The following is an 18,194-nucleotide window of genomic DNA, read 5'->3' as shown; positions in this document are numbered from 1 at the left end:
CCTGCAAGGAGACTCAAGGTGGCTTACAAGCTCCTTTGCCTTCCTCTCCCCACAACAGACATCTTGTGAGGTAGGTGGGGCTGAGAGAGTCCCGAAGAACTGTGACTAGCCCAAGGTCACCCAGCAGGTATGTAGGAGTGCGAAAACACATCTGGTTCACCAGATAAGCCCCTGCCAGGTGGAGGAGTGAGGAATCAAACCCGGTTCTTCAGATTAGAATCCACCTGCTTTCAACCACTATACCATGCTGGTTCTCTTAAGAAGGAAGGCTCTCCTCTACCCAAGACTTTGATGAGCCACTGGTAATGGATATCAAGTTAGGTGGACCACTGGTTCAGCTCAGTATAAAGAAGAAGAGTTGAATTTATATCCCCCCTTTCTCTCATATAGGAGACTCAAAGGGCCTTACAAATTTCTTTCCCTTCCCCCCTCACAACAAACACCCTGGGAGGTAGGTGGGACTGAGAGAGCTCAGAAGAACTGTGACTAGCCCAAGGTCACCCAGCTGGCATGTGTTGGAGTATACAGGCTAATCTGAATTCCCCAGATAAGTCTCCACAGCTCAGGCGGCAGAGCAGGGAATCAAACCCAGTTCCTCCAGATTAGAGTACACCTGCTCTTAACCACTACGCCACTGCTGCTAAAGGAAGGTCTTATTCCATTGATCTCCAAATTTAACCAGCCATAACTGTGTTCCCCCCCTCACAGCAGACACACTGAAGAATCAGACCCACCTCCTCGTACTTTTCATTTTTAATAGAATTTTACAATATAATTCTTCATCTGCATATATCCACCGCATCTATAGCCTATTGTTTTCTTTAATACACGTTAAACCAAACGGTAATCAATTGAAGGGATTGGTTTTTAATGATGTTAAACACACACTCACACAACAAAAAGTCTGTGAAGTCCAAAAAAAAAAAAAAACCCGTAAGAAAATTAAAAACCACCTTTAAAAAAAAAAGTGTTTCTATTGAAAGTTGTATCAGGGTGATTGACGGTGGTTTCTTAATACATCATAATAAGACTTCAACACACACAGTCATTATAGGCACATTTCTTACCCACCCCCGAATGTGTATAAAGTTCAAATCTCCATTGTTGTTTTTTGCATTTAAATGAATCTGCTAAGGAATTCAGAAGAAGTTTGTGAGAAATATCTAATTCAAAGTGTGTCCTGCCCCTTTTCGCTTCAATTTCTAGCTAAAAGGCAAAGCTCTGAAGATGCTCCATATGGGCAGAGATGATAAAAAAAGACTTCACTGTCTACTATGGACCACCAAATTCCACACTGGGGGACGGGAGGGCGGTTCTAATCTTTACTGGCTTTAAAATAACAGACCTGCCAAGTCCAGGATAAGCAGTCTGTGTGATTATTTTGAGAGAGGTTATTATGCATATGATTATGAGTCAAACAGAATAGATGAGGTCATGAAAGGATTAGGGGCATTTGTATAAGCAGTGACCCTGAAGAATTAGGAAAGGGGGGGAGGCAGAAGGAAGGAATGGAGATTGCAGCCACATCTTTGAAAAGCCCAGCTACCCTTCGGTCAATTGTTTACTTGAGGAACCCTCCGTGTTTCTCAAAGACAACTCCACAATTCCAACGATCATCTTTGAGCCCTTCTTGACACCACGTGCACAGAGGAGGAACAGTTGGTTTTGCTTCATCTGAATCTTCTCCACACCCTGCCTGATAGGTTAAGGAAGACAAGATTGTCCTGCTCTCGGGGAACGGGGAACGCCTCCCACAATTACGTACGCTTTGAACGAAAACCCGGCCAACAGGATGGGAAATGCACAACAACCTGAGACGCACCTTAATGCAAACTTACTACCTGCTTCTCTCTCTCTCTCCTTCGTCAGAAGGCCATGTTTCCAATCACCATATTCTGCATTACCAAGTCAGTGTCTATTATAAGACACTGGATATTTATAAGTGCTACTGCAGCCATGCTCCTAACAGCCTAACCGTGGAACCTATTCTTCCTACAATTGTGTTTTCCTAACGATGGCTCTGATAACCTCTCCTGTTCCCCAAAGCAGGCATTTCCTGTGCACCCGGTGTTAAAAGTAGCTGACCCTCCTGAAGAAAACCCTCCTCCCAAGCAAATCCATCCCCATCTGACTGCACTCGTTGCGGGTGCCTTTCAGCCTCGATCCACCCGGGCACATTTTTTCCCTGGAATTCAAATTCCAAAAAGCATTAAAGCTCTGCCAACCTGGGGTGTGAGAAAGACAGCAACATCCAACTTGGGGGCTGAGCACTGGGCCCTTCTCGCTGTTTGCCTCTGGGAAGAGAGCAAAATGCCAGCCTCTGCCTCCGATGAGAGGTTGGAGCCGATTCACGTCAACACAAGAGGCCTTTGCATAGACTCCTTCCTGAGCAAGAGCCACACCGTTATTGCTACATGAAGAAAGTTAGGGGAGTCGCTAGCCGTTCTGGAGCTGGGACATCGGCCTCAACAACCAACAACTCTTTCCTTGATGCAACCTTGGGGGGAAGCATCCTTGACTTCTTCCCCCCCTAACAACAGTCGTCTGTTACCCCTCCTTGCCCCACCCCACACACTTTAGTTCCAAGATTTATGTATCTATTTTTTAATTTGGGTTGTTTTACTTTACTGGAGAAGGCTGCTGCAAGTTGATTCCCTGGCTGGGACGATGCCAACTTTTCTCAAGGGACAGGAAGTAACGCAACCATGCTGTGCACCCCCTGCCCTCTTCCCAAATCCTGCTCTGTCCTTTCTTGAGCCCTGAGCAAAGCAGGTGTCATGGCAGGACGCTCAGGTTAAGAATGGCGCTTCCAGTTGCTCAGTTCCAATCAACTGTCCAGTTTTTCCGGTAGGAGGCAATCCAGCAGGGCCGGGGGTGATGACCAGAAGGGGGGGGGGGCGGGCGGGCGGGCTGGGTTCCTCTCCTTTAGGGAGGGAGAAGCTATACTCTTCCGTTTCGCTCTGTTTGTTTTGAAATGTTAAAGGAAGTAAATACTGTTCCAACAGACATGCTACAATAGAAGTGCATACATAGCTGTAGGTGACACACGAGATGCTCTGGAGAGAGTGTGCCCCGTTTCCTCGGAGGTGCGCTGCTGCTTTGACAGAATCTACACTGGGGGGTGGCTGCGTTGTGCACATACACTGAAGCAGAAGGACCCTCTCTCTGTCTCTCGTTCGCTCTCCCGAGACTGAAACAAGCTCCGGCGCTTGTGCCAAGGTTCCTGCAGACAGAAACTAGCCTATCCCAAAGCCACGAGGCCGTTCATTAAACATTCCAAAGACTCGTCGATTTGTTGGGATAGTTAATGGCAAGGCTAATAGCAGCAATGTTTTTCAGGGCCTGTTTGGAAAAAGAGAGGGAGAGAAAAGGGGAGGGAGGGAGGGAGGGAGAGAGAGAGAGAGCAAAAGAGTTGAGTGTCAGAGAGGCCAAGGCCAAGCGCAATGTCAAAATAGCAAACTCTCATCCCTGCACAGTGCTGGTCCAACAAGGCAAGGCTGACCCGATGCTATGGGGAGGGCAGATGGGACTACTCAAAACCCCACAGGGCACAGAATGACTTCCTCCTTGCCTTCCTTCCCCCTTTTCCCTGTCTTCTCTGGAGACCGAATGCAACAGTTAAGTGGCACCCTGCAGCAGCAGGGAAGATATCTCTTTTGTAACCATTTGCTTTGACAGCAAATAATTCAGAATAGAGAAGAAGAAGAGTTTGGATTTATACTCCACCTTTCTCTCCTGTAAGGAGACTCAAGGTGGCTTATGAGCTCCTTTCCCTTCCTCTCCCCACAACAGACACCTTGTGAGGTAGGTGGGGCTGAGAGACCTCCGAAGAACCGTGACAAGTCCACAGTCACCCAGCAGGAATGTAGGAGTGCGGAAACACATCTGGTTCACCAAATAAGCCTCTGCCACTCAGGTGGAGGAGTGGGGAATGAAACCCGGTTCTCCAGATTAGAATCCACCTGCTCTTAACCACGCTTGTTCATGCCAGCACATTATATACCTAATAAGCTCCCTTGGATGACCTGAGGGCAGAAACGAGGGAGAAAACTCAAGCAGATGAGGACAAAAAGCAGTTCGGGGCAAGAACTATGGATGAACACACACACACCCTCAATTTATCAATTTATGTCTTAAAAGGAAAAATGCACAACACCTGCATGAGAATTCGTAGCCTTGCTAACCAAAGGCAGTTACACAATTGTGGGCTTAGGGTGTTCCAAATGATCCTATAGTGGGAGGACATTTTATTTTCAGATTGCAACGGTTAGGTGTGTTTGAAGGTGAATGGATTGGAAAAGTTAGGCCACCAGCTTGCTCCAGAGGATTATTGGGAGCAGTGGGCAAAGTCAGAGACTTTGCTGTCTAGGTACTGAATGCTGCTGGAGAGAAAAAAGGAGGAAATTGGAGGTGTATGACATGCTTGCGAGGTGGCACAGTTCTTTTATGGACAAAGGAGTTTCTGAGAAATGGGAGTATCAAAACTAATCAATCAATCAGCTTTATTAGGCATACATCAGAGTTTTAAAACAAGGATAACCAAAATAAGAAGTCAAAGTAACTAGTGTTTTAACAAAGCCAGAACTAGGAACTTCGCTACGTCTTCAGTCCGTTCGGAACAGCAATCATTTAAAAGTATCTGAATCTTGGCCCTGTCGGAGAGAGCAGGGCTTAAATTGATGCGCGGCTCAATAAATTGTTTATGTAAATCAATATGGTGGGCACAGTGCAGTAGAACACGTTCCGTCGTTTCACTCAAAGTCGAGGGGCAGGAGCAGAACCTTTCATGCAAAGGGATGTGGAGATATCTTCCTGGAGTTGTTGCTGTGGGGAGAATGTTGAAACGAGCCTGCATAAAGACACATCTTAAAACTGGGGATGTGAGGTTGAAAAAAAAGTCTGGTAAAGATCCACAGGGTGACCTTGGAATCCCATAGATCAATGGTGAGCATGTTCTATTAGTGTGAGGTGACAAAATTTGTTTTTCAGTATCCAATATTCTTTGTTTTATTATTTGGAGGATTTGAGCCTCGCCTTGATTTGTAAAAAAGTCCAAAGAGAAACCTAGCGTCTTAACTTGGTTAAGTATTTTAGAATCCCAATTAGAGTGATAGGAGTCAGTGAAGCCATGCCACGCCAGACTACCAGGCTTCACTCTAAAATGAAGATGTATCTAGAATTGCAAAGTCAGTATCCAGATACGAGATATTATGAGGTTTAAGCCCAGTTCAAGGCATAGGGAATGGCATGCTACACAATTTGGTAGGCCAAGAAGAGTTCAAAAAAACCTAGATTCAATTGTTTCTAGGTCCTTAAAAGGGCCACTAAACCATATTGGAGTGCCAAAAAGCAGCTTGGGAAGTAATTTAGTAGTAAATATTTTAATTGCAGAGGGTATAAACTGACCTCCTTTAGTGAAGTAGAAGCACTTGATCGCAGCAGTATTTCATTTGGTCAATAAATTAATTTGCTCAATTTGCACTGGCCATTTCAGTATCTGGCCTAAGTATCTATAAATGGGTACTTGCTTGATTATATTCCCATTTATTTCCCATTGCTCAGGTTTCCATGATTTGGCAGATACCATTATCTTGGACTTTGCGTAGTTGATCTCCAAGGCATTTCATAGACAATAATTGGAAAAGGTCCGCAAAAGGGGATTCATACCAACACGGGTCTGAGAGAGCAAAACTGCATCATCAGCATATAATAATACTGAGATCTTCTGAGCGTTCAGAAAAGGCTGGTGTCCATCTATGTCTAGGAGAAGTGGAGGTAAGTTGCTGATGAACAAATTAAATAAGTAAGGAACTCTACAGCTGGTATTAAAGCCTTCTAATTAATGTAAGGAGGCAAGGGTCCATTTCCCTAGATGACAGCTTCTGCCAGAGAAAGTCTCTGGGTACCAAGTCAAAACCATTCCTCAAATCGAGGAATACAGCATATGCCCCTACGGTGAATGTTGCATTTCTCAGAGAGATGGTTAAGAACCAAACAGTGGTCAAAGGTGGGATGTCTCTTGGCAAAACCAATTTGAGTGGGCTCAAGAAAAGGGGATGCCCAAACTACAATGTTTTTTTAGAAGATATAGGGCATACAATTTGCCAACGATCAATAAGAGGCTGACAGGCCTATAACTGGACGGAATCTGAAGGTTGTCCTCCTTGAAAATAGAAACTATTATAGCAGAAGTCCAGTCTTTGGGCATGACACCATTTTGGTCAATCATAGTGAACAGGTTAGCAAGAACATGTGACCAGTGATCTTGATAGTTCACAAGGATTTCCGGGAGCAACCCATCAGGGCTAGGGGGCTTCCGTCTTCAGATGGTTCATTAGATCGTTTATCTCATCTGGTGTCACTAGTGGCTACTCTGGCAGCTCAAGCATTGCTGGATCTTTGAAGGTTGAGAAAGTGTAGCGTCGAAGATGATGTTATGAAAATGATTCCACCATACATCAGCGCTAATAACAGAATTGATAGTGTTGAAGTTAGATTGGGAGACATCAAAGACCAGACTTTGGGGTCTCTGGCTTTTGTGGCTTGAACTAATGTGAATTAATGTGTTCCAGTTTTTGTGGTAGCTGTGGTGTTTTTTTGCAGTTATTATCAACTGAAAATGCTTCTGGCCAAGAAAATACATTTCACAGGTTACCTGTGTTGGATTATCAATAAATTGTCGATATAGATGGCGGAGACGCACTTTCAAGGAGTAACATTCCTGGTCAAACCAGGAATCGTGAGAAAAATAGGGGGCAAAATGAGGGGGTCTAATTTTTTTTAACTGAATGGAGTCAACTATGGCCATAGTTAGCTCCTCATTATGATGAATGGAAATTTTTAGGGGTATTTACCTCGGAAGCGGCCTGAAAGAGACCATCAAAGGCCCCTAAATGTATTATTAATCTATACAGTCCTCTGTGAACATCTGGGATTATATTCTGTAGTTATGAGATCATTTGATGCGTCTAACTTTAATATCTTCTTTTTGTCCAAAACAGCTAATAATAGTGAATCAGAAAATTTCTCAAACTGTTCTATTAAAGAGTCCATTTTAACTAATAAAAGTTGTAAGGTCCAAGCAGTAAGCTACGATTGGCCAGCCAGCTTGAAACACATTTTAGTTAAGAGATTTTCTTCGAAGGAGGGGAGACAACCCTTATCATCTAGGGCTCATTCAGACTTAGAACAATTCCATTTTGTGGCTTGTTCCTCAGTTTCAGCAAGTTCTTCTAAAGGAGAGACGCTGTTCTGAGCGCAGGTTTCTGTATGGCGGGGCTCCTCGGCGTGCAGGACTGTTAATAAGGTTAATTTACTTTGTTTCCGTTTAGGTTGATCTGAAGTGTTCAATGAATCTGTTTTCTTTTTCCTCTTAGTTGCTTTTGTCTTGTTTTCATTTGGCATTTTAGCTTAAGGTGTTAACGGACCGAACGACTTGGCAGGAAGGAGAGCTTATCAGGCTTGTCTGCTGCTAACTGCATAAAAGTGGTGTCCGTTCAAGGTGAGAGTTTAGCAGATAGTATTTTAAAAAGTATAAAAAGGCTTTTGTCCTTGAAGTGAAAGTTTTCTGCCACAGACTGAGGCAGAGAGTTAAAATAAAGTTAACATTAGTTAAAATCAATAGCTCAGGAGGAGAGACTCACATCCATTTTAGTGAAGAGCAGCCATCTTTCAGTTGCTTACAGGTCACTCCAGATCAATGACCACTTCTTACAAAGCCAGCCCAGAGAAATTCTTAATCTATACTTTTAGTGGGATATAATCTCCCCCTAGGGCTGTGGGGGTATAAATGGAAGCCTGCCCGGTACATCCAAGTGTCTAACAATGGCTCTAAACAAGAAGCATGGGAACAAATTCTGGGGGACACAAAGAGGCAAAAAGTTATCAGTCAACATAAAGCCACATGACATTTACTGGCTGAAGAAAACTGACACTCATCCTCCCAGGAGCAAAGTGTCCTGAATCTCTCTGCAGACTAACAGTCATGCCAAAGAAGAGGGATGTGATCAAACACGCGAGGAACTTTTACCTGTGCTGTACAGTGGTGAAGATGGTCTTCCGTATTTAAGGCAAGCAAGTATTCTTGCAGAGATCCAAGTTCCTGCATGTGTGGAGGGAAAAATACAAGTATTTACACTACTGGGTTACATGGTAACCTTATGAATTCATGGGACAGGTAGATATATCCTTCCACTAACTAACATACATACATACATACATACATACATACATACATACATACATACATACATACATACATACATACATACATACATACATACATACATTTATTCATTCATTCATTCATTCATTCATTCATTCATTCATTCATTCATTCATTCATTCATTCATAAAAACTTTAAGACCTCCCTCCCCTGAAGGGCTCAGGGCAGTGGACAGTAATAATAAGCAATAAAACCATGATTTAAAATACAATATAAAACAAATATATAAAAAGCCACAAAGTCTGTAACTTCCACTTCTGCTACTTTTTATTGCATTTCAAAAGGAAATTTTTCCTGCACGGCTGATCTGGGGACTGCAGCGCCATTAATGCTTCGGCTGGTCAGGAAAAGAATGTTAAAAAACCAGCGAACCTCATGAAAGCAAAACTAGCATTCCGCTGCGATTGCCATATCAGGGAATTTTGCTGCCATTATCTTAATCTGCAACCCTTACCTAGGAAACCCTTTGCAAAAGGAAGAGACAGAGCAAGAGGAACAGACAAATAGTTGAAATGTATTATTTTGCAAGCCATTCTCAGTACCCAGAGAGACAAGGGGAACTTACACTGACTCTGTTCTCAGTAACGAAGAAAAGTTCGGTCAGTGCCCGGTGAAGCGGGAGGAGGATTCCCAGCTTGGTCAGGTCTGCTCGCAAGCTGTTCTCCATTTGCGTGAAAAGCTGCCATAGCGGCTTCAGTAACGTGAGGTCACAGTCCCTAAAAGGAACAAGAATAAGAATAAGAAGAGTTTGGATTTAGATCCCCCTTTCTCTCCTGTAAGGAGACTCAAAGGGGCTTACAATCTCCTTTCCCTCCCCCCCACCCCCGAAACAAACACCCTGTGAGATAGGTGGGGCTGAGGGAGCTCCAAAGAACTGTGACTAGCCCAAGATCACCTAGCTAGCATGTGTTGGAGTGCACAAGCTAATCTGGTTCACCAGATAAGCATCCACAGCTCAAGTAAGAGTGGGGAATCAAATCCTGTCCTCTAGTTTGTACAGCTCGTCCTGCCAAGTCAGTGGATCTAAATGAGCCAAAAGACAGGGGAGTTTTCTGGTTCTGTGGCAAACAAGTACTTAGGCCGGCAGGAAGTATCTATGGAGGAACTAGGTTCCAGGAGTTATTAGAGCAAACTCAAGATGATTTTAATTGGCATCTTTAAAAAAAAAATCTTGCAGCAATTATTCTTTGCTTTATCATTTCTGTATTACGTTTAAAAGGTTTTTGTTAAAAAAAAGTTAAAATTGTAACCCTCAAAACCATAAAACCGGGGATTTTAGTGGTTTTCGTTTGTGCAGATATGAGGGCAGGCAATATCAGCAATGAAATGGAGAATTAGTACCCATACCTTTGGCTGCAGCACTGCACTATCTTCAGGAGCAAATGGATGGCTTTCAATCTCTGGTGGCCGGTTTGTCGGCAGGCCACGCCCACCTGCCACTCCCAAACTTTGGCCAGTGGAATATGAGGGATCACCCTTTCCTCTGACAGCATCTGTTTCAAGATCTCAAACCCTGGGATTCAAAATACAACCATGGGGTGCTTTTTAGGGCATCTTTTTGCTTCTCTGGAAAACAGTCTGACTATTTCTTAAAAGGCTTTCTTCCCAACTTTTCTAAAAGCAGCCTTTTTGCTACAAGTGATGCAGAAAACAATGCAGCGTTGACATATGTGCCAGAGTATAACCAAACCAGCTGGCGGTAGATCATCAATGACAGCCAAGTCAAGGCTGAGAATTCTTTCCCCCAAAAATCAGAACACCCCAAAGAATGTGGAAACGAAGTGCTTAAACCTCAGAAATGAAGATGAGGGAGAGCTGGTGCCAGTACCAAAAAGGCCCTGCCTGGTGCCAGTACCAAAAAGGTACTTGCCTTCACCAAGAAGATGAAGGGGAGTAAAGAATCTCAATTCTTCACCCACCTAGAAACTTATGAGTTACAACAGCAGTTCCCAACCTGTTTGACTAGACGGACACCTATTTCAATAGAAAACATTTTGGAAGCGCCCCCCCCCCCCCCACAATGATAGCAGTTGTACTATTGTATGTATGTGTTAAGTGCTATCATGAGCTTTTGCCTCATGGTGATCCTATGAATCAATATCCTCCAAAACGCCCTATCATTATCAGCCTTGCTCAGAACTTGCAAACTGAGGGTCATGGCTTCCTTGATTGAATCAATCCATCTCATGTTGGATACTCCTCTTTTCCTACGACCTTTAATCTTTCCTAGCATTATTGGGGGTTTTTTCTAGTGAGCCTTGCCTTCTCATAAAGTGACAAAAGTACGAGAACCGGCGTACGACAGTATTCATTAATGGAACAAAATGCATATTGTTAAAACCGATAGCTGATGAGTGTGTGTATGGATTTGCAGACCCCTTGCAATAACTTTGTGGCCCCTCCACAGCCCCCAGGTTGGGAACCGCTGAGTTACAAAATACTGAAGACATTTTATCCGGGCAAACAGATGGGTGTTCAACCCCCCTCCCAAATCATATTTCAAGATCCCTCCTAGGCAATGACCACACACAAAAGTCTCTGCTTGACCACGTATCATGTTAACTCTTGTTATCCACCCCCAGTACATCCATGTAGAGGACAGATCTGATGCCAAGACATCCTGGTTTCAAAAGAACATCACTAGCAGATGCTTCAGGGCACCACCCTAAACAGCGCTCACCTGCCTGGAACCTCCCCAGATGACCTGCCGTCACTGTAAGCTTGTAGCCCCACTCTGTGTTGCTCATGTCAGATGTAAATCGATAGTACAGCGTATCTCCTGACAAGCAAAAAAGGAAAGATTCACACAAGCTGGAACACCAGGCTAAACCAAAAACGGCAGGACAGTTACAGAACGGTCACATGCAACATTTCCAAAAACGGGAGTGCAAAGGAGCCAATCACAGATTCCTCGCTCTGCCAGTTGAGCTGTAGAGGCTTATCTGGTGAATTCACATGCCAGCTGGCATGTGTTGGAGTGCACAAGCTAATCGGGTTTCCCAGATAAGCCTCCACAGCTCCACTGGCAGAGCGGGGAATCAAACCCAGTTCTCCAGATTACAGTGCACTTTCTCTTAACCACTACACTATGCTGGCTCCGAGACACAACCCAAAGGAATCAAGCGACGCTGACACACAGCACAGGAAAGGGGTCCAAAAGGAGTTTCACCTGGAAGCTCAAAGTCGGTCCACTTATGTGGGGGGCCACTGAAGCTGTGCCGGTCATGCTGCAAGTCGCTGCTGCTGGAGATGAGCAGTTCGTCGCATCCCTCTTCAGTGTTGCACTGGGGGTCAAATTTGATGGAGAGGTAGATAGCACCAGGGATATGAACCTTATCCTGTGGAAGAGAGCCCAGGCCAACATCAGCAACTCCAAGCACATGGCACCAACTCACCAACTCCAAAGGCAGAGAAGACGTTAAGGGGACTGGACTGGGGAGCAACTAATGAACGAACCGGATGGTTGAACTGCAGCCTGCTGGAGAGTCAGAGCTCAATGTAACTTCTGGGCTAGAACCCAGCTGAGTAACTATTGAGGACTAAGCATATACTGGGCTCATCTTAGTCGCAGCAAAGGAAGCCCAATTCCATGCTTATGTGGTGGGCAGCTGGAAAAGAACATTTGAATTGACCAAGCCACAAATATCAGGACCAGGGACAGTTCCAAGTTGGTGGCACTTATTTATTAACTTCATTTATATCCCATAATTCTACCCGATGGGGACTGAAAGAAGCTTGAATCTGTTCCCTTTCCTCCATTTGATCCTCAAAGTAGTAGGGTAGGCTACTGCTCTCAGACCCTAGCCTAGCATGGATGCCAGCCTGAAAGACAGACCTTCTATTTCTCTGGTAAGACACCTCCCTTCTGGTCTAGATATATCCACCTCCAAAGCAAAACTGCAGTAGAATTACCCAGCTTCTCAGAGGAGGCTGTCCACTGCATCTCTTCACGAATTACTGCTCTGGTCTCCCTTCCTTCCAATCAGGATATACAAACTGACTCATAAGGGAACTCAAAGGGGGACTGGGTTCACACATTCCTAGTGTCAGAAGAGCCACTAGACCCGATACCTCAAAATTTGTATTATTGTTGTAGGGATGCTTGGATTCACGCATTTGGACAGCCATCCCAGGCTCCTCCATAAACTGGCAGGCCGTGAGCGCCATCGTTGCAAGCATGCTTCTGTGGCAGCCACGCAGCACTTTCAGGAGAATCTGAAGAAGAAAGCGGGGGGGGGGGGGGTTCTCATTACACCTAAACACAAACAATGAGCACAAGTCACAATGTCTGTACAGAGCTACAATTCCGCTCTCGGCTCCAACTTCACTCAAACTGAGACAAAACAGGACAAATGCCCTGGAAGTTTATTGGAACAAGTCATCTGTCATCCCTTGGGGATGGGGCGGTATAAAAGTCCAAACAATAAATAAAAAATAAATAAATCTGATCACATGTCCTTTCTAACAGGCTCCCTTTCAGCTTGGGATGAGGAGTTGGAAGAGACCAGGTGGCTCTTAGATAACTTGAATGTCTTTTTCCTCCTCTTCAAATCCTCACTAAGGCCTCTTCCGCACAGGCAGCAACAGGTTCATGAAACCTGTTTCTGCTGCCCTGCCATCATTTGCACGACAGCAGGAGCCAGCTGGAGCCATTTGCACTGCAGGAGCTGCTTGCAAGGCAAGTCCCTTGACTGGGATGCCCCGCCCTCCCCATCCTGACCAGATGCGAGTTCAAGACAGGAAGAGGAAGTGGTTTCTAAGCAACGGGTAATTAACTTAAGGAACTTGTTGCCACAGGGCAATGTGGGGTCCTTCACATGGCTTTCGTGTTTTGTAGCAGAATCTGACCAATCCCTAGAGGAGAAAGGCTCCATCAAAAGGGAAGAATGGATCCTCTATGTTTGGATGCAGTTTATCTTAAGAGTACTGGTTTTTCACACACACACACACACACACACACACACACACACACCACACCACACCACACCACACCACACCACACCATACACACAGAGGAATCCCCCCCACCCACATACCTGCATGGCACGGCAGCCACCTATTAGAGCATCTCCTCTAATGGTGGCTGCCTGTGGAATCCTCCATAATGGTGGAGGGAAGGGGGTGGGGATTGAATGCTCCTGCTTGCCATAGTTCACATAGGCAAGCACGAAGCATTTGCAAGCCAGGTTTAAGGGGGAAAGTTGCAGAATTAGTGATTTTCATTAAGCCCGGGTTCTGGCCTCTAAAAAGGGTCAGCGACATTTGGGGGGCGAGTTCTGAGAGAACTACCCAAAAAAAGCGCTTTTAAAACGGGCCTCAACCCATTTTAATTGGCCCGTGCAGAACGGGACCGAATAACACTCCAGTGTGACAGAAACGCTTGCAATGCTCCTCAAACCTTGCTGGCCCCCAGTTTTCATCTCACTTGCCTCACTGGCGAGACTCAACCCAGATTCTCCCACCCGTTCCGAAAGCCTTCCCTGTGCTGACTCGTAACCACAGTCCTGCCGGCGCACGAAATGGCTACCTTTTCCCACAGCTGTTTCTCCTCCAGCTGCATCAGCATGTCCAGGATGTAAGTCATGTGAGCGGGGCCGCTGAGCTCCAGCATCTCCTCGCTGATCGCCACGTCGTCGGGCCACTCGGCCAACAGCAAGGCAAGGACGTGCCTGGCGTAGAGGACAGCGGTCGCCTCGTTGACCCGGTGGAGGTAGCCTCGCACGACTTTCTTGCTCCTGGAATCCAGCTCTTTCTGCAGCAGGACGGAACTTTTGGTGCGGCGCTGCTTGGCGTAGCTGAGCTGCAAGTCGCTTTCCGTGTTGGTGATGAGCTTTTGAGTGATGGGGTTGGATTCTTCGTTGGCTTTGTCACTGGGGGCTGGCTTTGACTGCAAGAGAGGAGCAGGCTGGTGGGATTTAGAACCTGGACATTCAGAGCCCAGGTTTAAACAGTCTCTTTTGACCGAACGCTCAGTTGTTTGTTTTGCCATTTCTTTCTGATTGCTCTAGTCTAGCACAGTCTCTGGCAAACTAGTCTGAATCGGGATTGAAACGTGAAATATTTGGAAAAGAGAAGCTGGCTAGTAAAGGGCAAAAATTCAACTGGTACACTCACACGTCATGGGCTAAGAGCCAAGACAGGCTGCAGATGCAGAATTTCTACCTGCTGTACAGTGTTTTGCAAGCAATACACCCAAAATGCTTATAGACATTTGGCAGGCACCTTCATATAGAACCGTGGTGGCAAACCTTTGGCACTCCAGATGTTATGGACCACAATTCCCATCAGCTCCTGCCAGCATGGCCATGATGGCAGGGGCTGATGGGAATTGTAGTCCATAACATCTGGAGTGCCAAAGGTTCGCCACCACTGATATAGAACATGGGATTCCATTCAGATATGTATTGTCGAAGGCTTTCATGGCCTGACTCAACTGGTTGTGGTGGGCTTTCCGGGCTGTGTGGCCGTGGTCTGGTAGATCTTGTTCCTTACGTTTCGTCTGCATCTGTGGCTGGCGTCTTCAGGGGCATATTACAGAGAGAAGTGTGCCCACCTTTTTTAGTTGCTTGCCTTGAAAACCCTACTGGGTCGCTGTGAAGTCAGCTGTGACTTGACAGCACTTTATTCACACACACACACACACACACACAAAGAAAGCCAAGCAAACCAAATAGGCCTTGATTGCTCAATCCCCCAAGTGAGGGACAGAAAAATAGAAGCGCTGTAAAATAAGGCAATTGGGGGGAGGGGGCGGGGGCAAGAGATCCCTGCTTTTCTTCCATTTTGTTCCAGGACAGGACACTCACCAGGCAGGGCAAGATGATCATGTCAGTATCTACAGCTTTGGAGCTCTGTTCCTCTGAGCGCAAGCGCTTACTGGGCTGCCACTTCTGAGCCAGAGTTCGAATCCTCTCATCAGTGGTGACGACATCCCCATCAAATCTGAAGCAAGCAAAAAAACCCAAAAAACATCCACCAATTGCGTGTTCAAAGCTATTCTTTCCCTGCCCCCTTCCTCTTCCCAGATATATGCCACGTTAAGTTGTACTTTTTTTTTTCGTTTGTAGAAATCACAGACTGGTTAGGGTCGCAAAATCGGTTTCTGTTTGGTGCCTTTCCAGATCTAATCTGGGAAGATGCAAATGGCATCAAAGGCAACCCTCGTCTGCAACTGGAAAGGCTGTTCTCTTAATCCCCTTACCTCTTCTGAACCTCAAGAAAGAAAGAATCTGTCCTCTTCATCTGCAGCTCATACATGGCCCGAAGGATATGCAGGGGCGCGTCAAGAGCATCGTGAGTCATCTAAAACAAAGTTTGACTACGATCAGAACAAAGAAGCACACATCTTTTCTTCTTTGCTCTGTATTTAAGGGAACTGTCTGCCACCTCTTGGTGCATAATTCTTAAGGCAGCTTTCAGTATTTAAGAAATCTGGTAATAAAACCAGAAATAAAAAAACACTGCAGGGGAAAATACAGTAAACAGAAGAGCAGGTCCAGATCTTAAAGCTGCTCAGATTCATCCTTGGCTGGATCCAGTCTGAATTTTCTGCCAACGGAAGGGGAGGTATAATTTTCACCAATTCCCCCTTCCAGCCAGACTGTCAAGGACCTCAGTGTCTGCTAGTAACTTATCCAGCCATGAGAACAGGGAGACTTTGCCTATGAATAAGACATCCCAGTCTGCACCCATTCCCACCATGTTCTCGGGGCTCCACCCTGCAAGAAATCTGGGCACACATTCTTGGTATCGAAGGACAGAGCTCAGCTCTCTTATGTGTGATACTGTGCAATCTGGCATAAACTGTTCTTCTCTGTCCATTGGTCCAACTACAGCCGTGAACATTCTTAGATGCCTCTCTCACCCCCAACCACCATGCACCACAAAGTACCAAGAAACAGATTTTGGTGGCTTCATCCAAACCCTCCAGAGGGTCCAGCCGGTTCTGGTCTGCATCGGTGGGAGTGACGACAGACTGATCCACTGCTTGATCCTCGTCCCTCTCCTCCAGCCTTGGGTCCTTCTGCTCAGCAAGGGAGCTTATTTCCTTTTTGGATGAGTAAAGCATGATTGATAAGATCTGAAAGAGAATGTTACAGGCAGCATTCAATTTTAGAAGGGTACAGGAAAAACTTAGGTCCCAGCCTGTGAATTAATGTACTATGCTCTGACTATATGTTTGTTATATTTTATTTCCAAACAGATGTACGTCACTCTTCCACCTAAAAAGAAAATCCCAAAGGCAAATCACAATTTTTAAAAACAGTCAGTTAAATAGCCTTGTTTACTTCTACTTTTTCCTCCAATGGGGTCCCAAAGTGGCATATAACATTCTCCCTGCTTTCATTTCATCTTCACAACAGCCCTGTGAGGTAGATTAGGCTACAATAGGCCCACAGTCACCCAGCAACTTTCCCCCTTTAAAACAAATTCTTAAACAAAAATTTAGTTAAGATTCAGGTTTTTTAAAAAAATAGGTCAATCACTTTGTCTTTACATTATCATCATCCCCGTTTCAAAGACTAGAAAGTTCAAAGGTTGAGCAGAAGGTGCATAATTCTTTACAAAGGAATGGGCAAGTAGAAAAAGAGGCTGGATTTATAGCCCACCTTTCTCTCAAGGCCTCTCTACAAACGCCTTCCTTTCCTCTCCCCACAACAGACATCTTGTGAGGTAGGTGTGGCTGAGAGAGTTCTGAACAAACTGTGACTAGTCCAAGGTCACCCAGCAAGCTTCATGTGTAGAAGTGGGGAAACAAATCCAGTTCACCAGGTTAGAGTTCGCCACTCTTCACCACGATACCATGCTGGCTCTCAAAAATAACAAAGTCCTTCACAGGATGCATGCACAACTATTTATACAGCATTATTTATGTGAACAGCGCTTTTTAAAGGACAAGACTAGGCCTCTGCTCCAAAGAACTTACAAATCTAAGGTTGAGCTCTTTTTCAGCCTTGCTTATGGTGCAGGAAGCCAGCCGAGTGATCGTGCAGTTCACTGTCACACTGCTCTTCACTAGACCTTTTCCAAGCTCACTATAACAAAGTCTGAATACCCCTACTCTGTAGTTTTCAAGGTGCCCCCCAAATTTCCATGTTTTAATATCTAATTAATTTAAGCTGCTCAGCCCAATTTAAATGAAAGAGCACATCACCTCTAAGTCTCGGAGAAGCCAGGTCTTGCTGAAGCCCGTTCCTTTGCTGCACTTCTTCACCAGAAGCTTAAGTAAGCCTGTCTGAAGGAAGGCGGTGCGGATTTCTTCAAAGGCGTGAGTCTGCCAAAGAAAGGGAAGGAACTGCTTTGTTAAAATAGGAAGGCAAGAAAGCTCCAAAGGGTGGTTTTCAAACCATGCTGCCACTACTGAAGACCAATATGATGGAAAAGCTAGAGCACTGGACTTTGACTGGGGAGTCTTGGGTTCAAAGTTCCATTCAGCCATGAAGGCAACCAACCTCTTGTGAGGCTAAGATGACGGAAGGGTATATCTCATCACATCACCCAGAGGTTCTTGCAGGAAGGGCAGGGGAAAGATGCAATTAAAGAGAGAGGTCTTGCCTCGTGCGGCCACCCGCAACCCGTGATGGAGAGACAGGGCTTCTGAACTGTACCTTAAGCGTTCTGTAAAGTCCCTTCAGAGCAAGAGATAAGACCCAGGATGCTTCCACTGCCTCAGCAAAGCGGCTCTCAATACTTGTCTGGAGAAGATGGCTGGTTATGAATACGAAATGCTGGAGGTACCGGCGCAGCTGGCTCTGTGATTCGCCATCGTCTGGGTCACACTTCTGAACTAGCTGGTAGTCTTTCACTAGAAACAAAAAGGGGAGGGAATAAAGAAGGGGAACATATTGCTCTCTACCGGTATCTCAACCACGTTAAGTTTTGCTCACTCGAGGCTGCCTTAAACATAACATCAAGTAATGCTTAAATGTTTTTTTCTTCATCCAGTCACAGGCAACTTACGGCAACCAC

At 45.4% G+C, this 18,194-nt stretch overlaps 1 protein-coding gene across 3 annotated transcripts in view; it reads right to left on the bottom strand.

Annotated features, from left to right (window-relative positions):
• Positions 1 to 735: 735 nt before the first annotated feature.
• The window catches only part of ZZEF1 (zinc finger ZZ-type and EF-hand domain containing 1), an 86,342-nt gene continuing 68,883 nt past the window's right edge, over positions 736 to 18,194 (bottom strand). The window contains exons 43-55 of one of the 3 annotated variants that reach the window (XM_048518730.1): positions 17,834 to 18,030; positions 17,380 to 17,499; positions 16,117 to 16,305; positions 15,427 to 15,527; positions 15,032 to 15,167; positions 13,753 to 14,130; positions 12,297 to 12,440; positions 11,395 to 11,563; positions 10,906 to 11,004; positions 9,573 to 9,738; positions 8,791 to 8,941; positions 8,030 to 8,101; positions 736 to 3,342 (exon numbers count right to left, since the gene is read on the bottom strand). In XM_048518730.1, coding sequence (XP_048374687.1) covers positions 3,268 to 3,342; positions 8,030 to 8,101; positions 8,791 to 8,941; positions 9,573 to 9,738; positions 10,906 to 11,004; positions 11,395 to 11,563; positions 12,297 to 12,440; positions 13,753 to 14,130; positions 15,032 to 15,167; positions 15,427 to 15,527; positions 16,117 to 16,305; positions 17,380 to 17,499; positions 17,834 to 18,030 — 1,997 coding nt within the window. In that variant the 3' untranslated portion in view covers positions 736 to 3,267. Of the gene's footprint in view, positions 3,343 to 4,468; positions 4,825 to 8,029; positions 8,102 to 8,790; positions 8,942 to 9,572; positions 9,739 to 10,905; positions 11,005 to 11,394; positions 11,564 to 12,296; positions 12,441 to 13,752; positions 14,131 to 15,031; positions 15,168 to 15,426; positions 15,528 to 16,116; positions 16,306 to 17,379; positions 17,500 to 17,833; positions 18,031 to 18,194 lie in introns of those variants that run through there. The other 2 variants (XM_048518732.1, XM_048518731.1) reach the window with 2 other exon arrangements.

The sequence above is a fragment of the Sphaerodactylus townsendi genome, linkage group LG16, assembly GCF_021028975.2.
Source record: "Sphaerodactylus townsendi isolate TG3544 linkage group LG16, MPM_Stown_v2.3, whole genome shotgun sequence".
Taxonomy (NCBI): Eukaryota; Metazoa; Chordata; class Lepidosauria; order Squamata; family Sphaerodactylidae; genus Sphaerodactylus; species Sphaerodactylus townsendi.
This window is presented reverse-complemented; position numbering and strand designations above follow the sequence as displayed.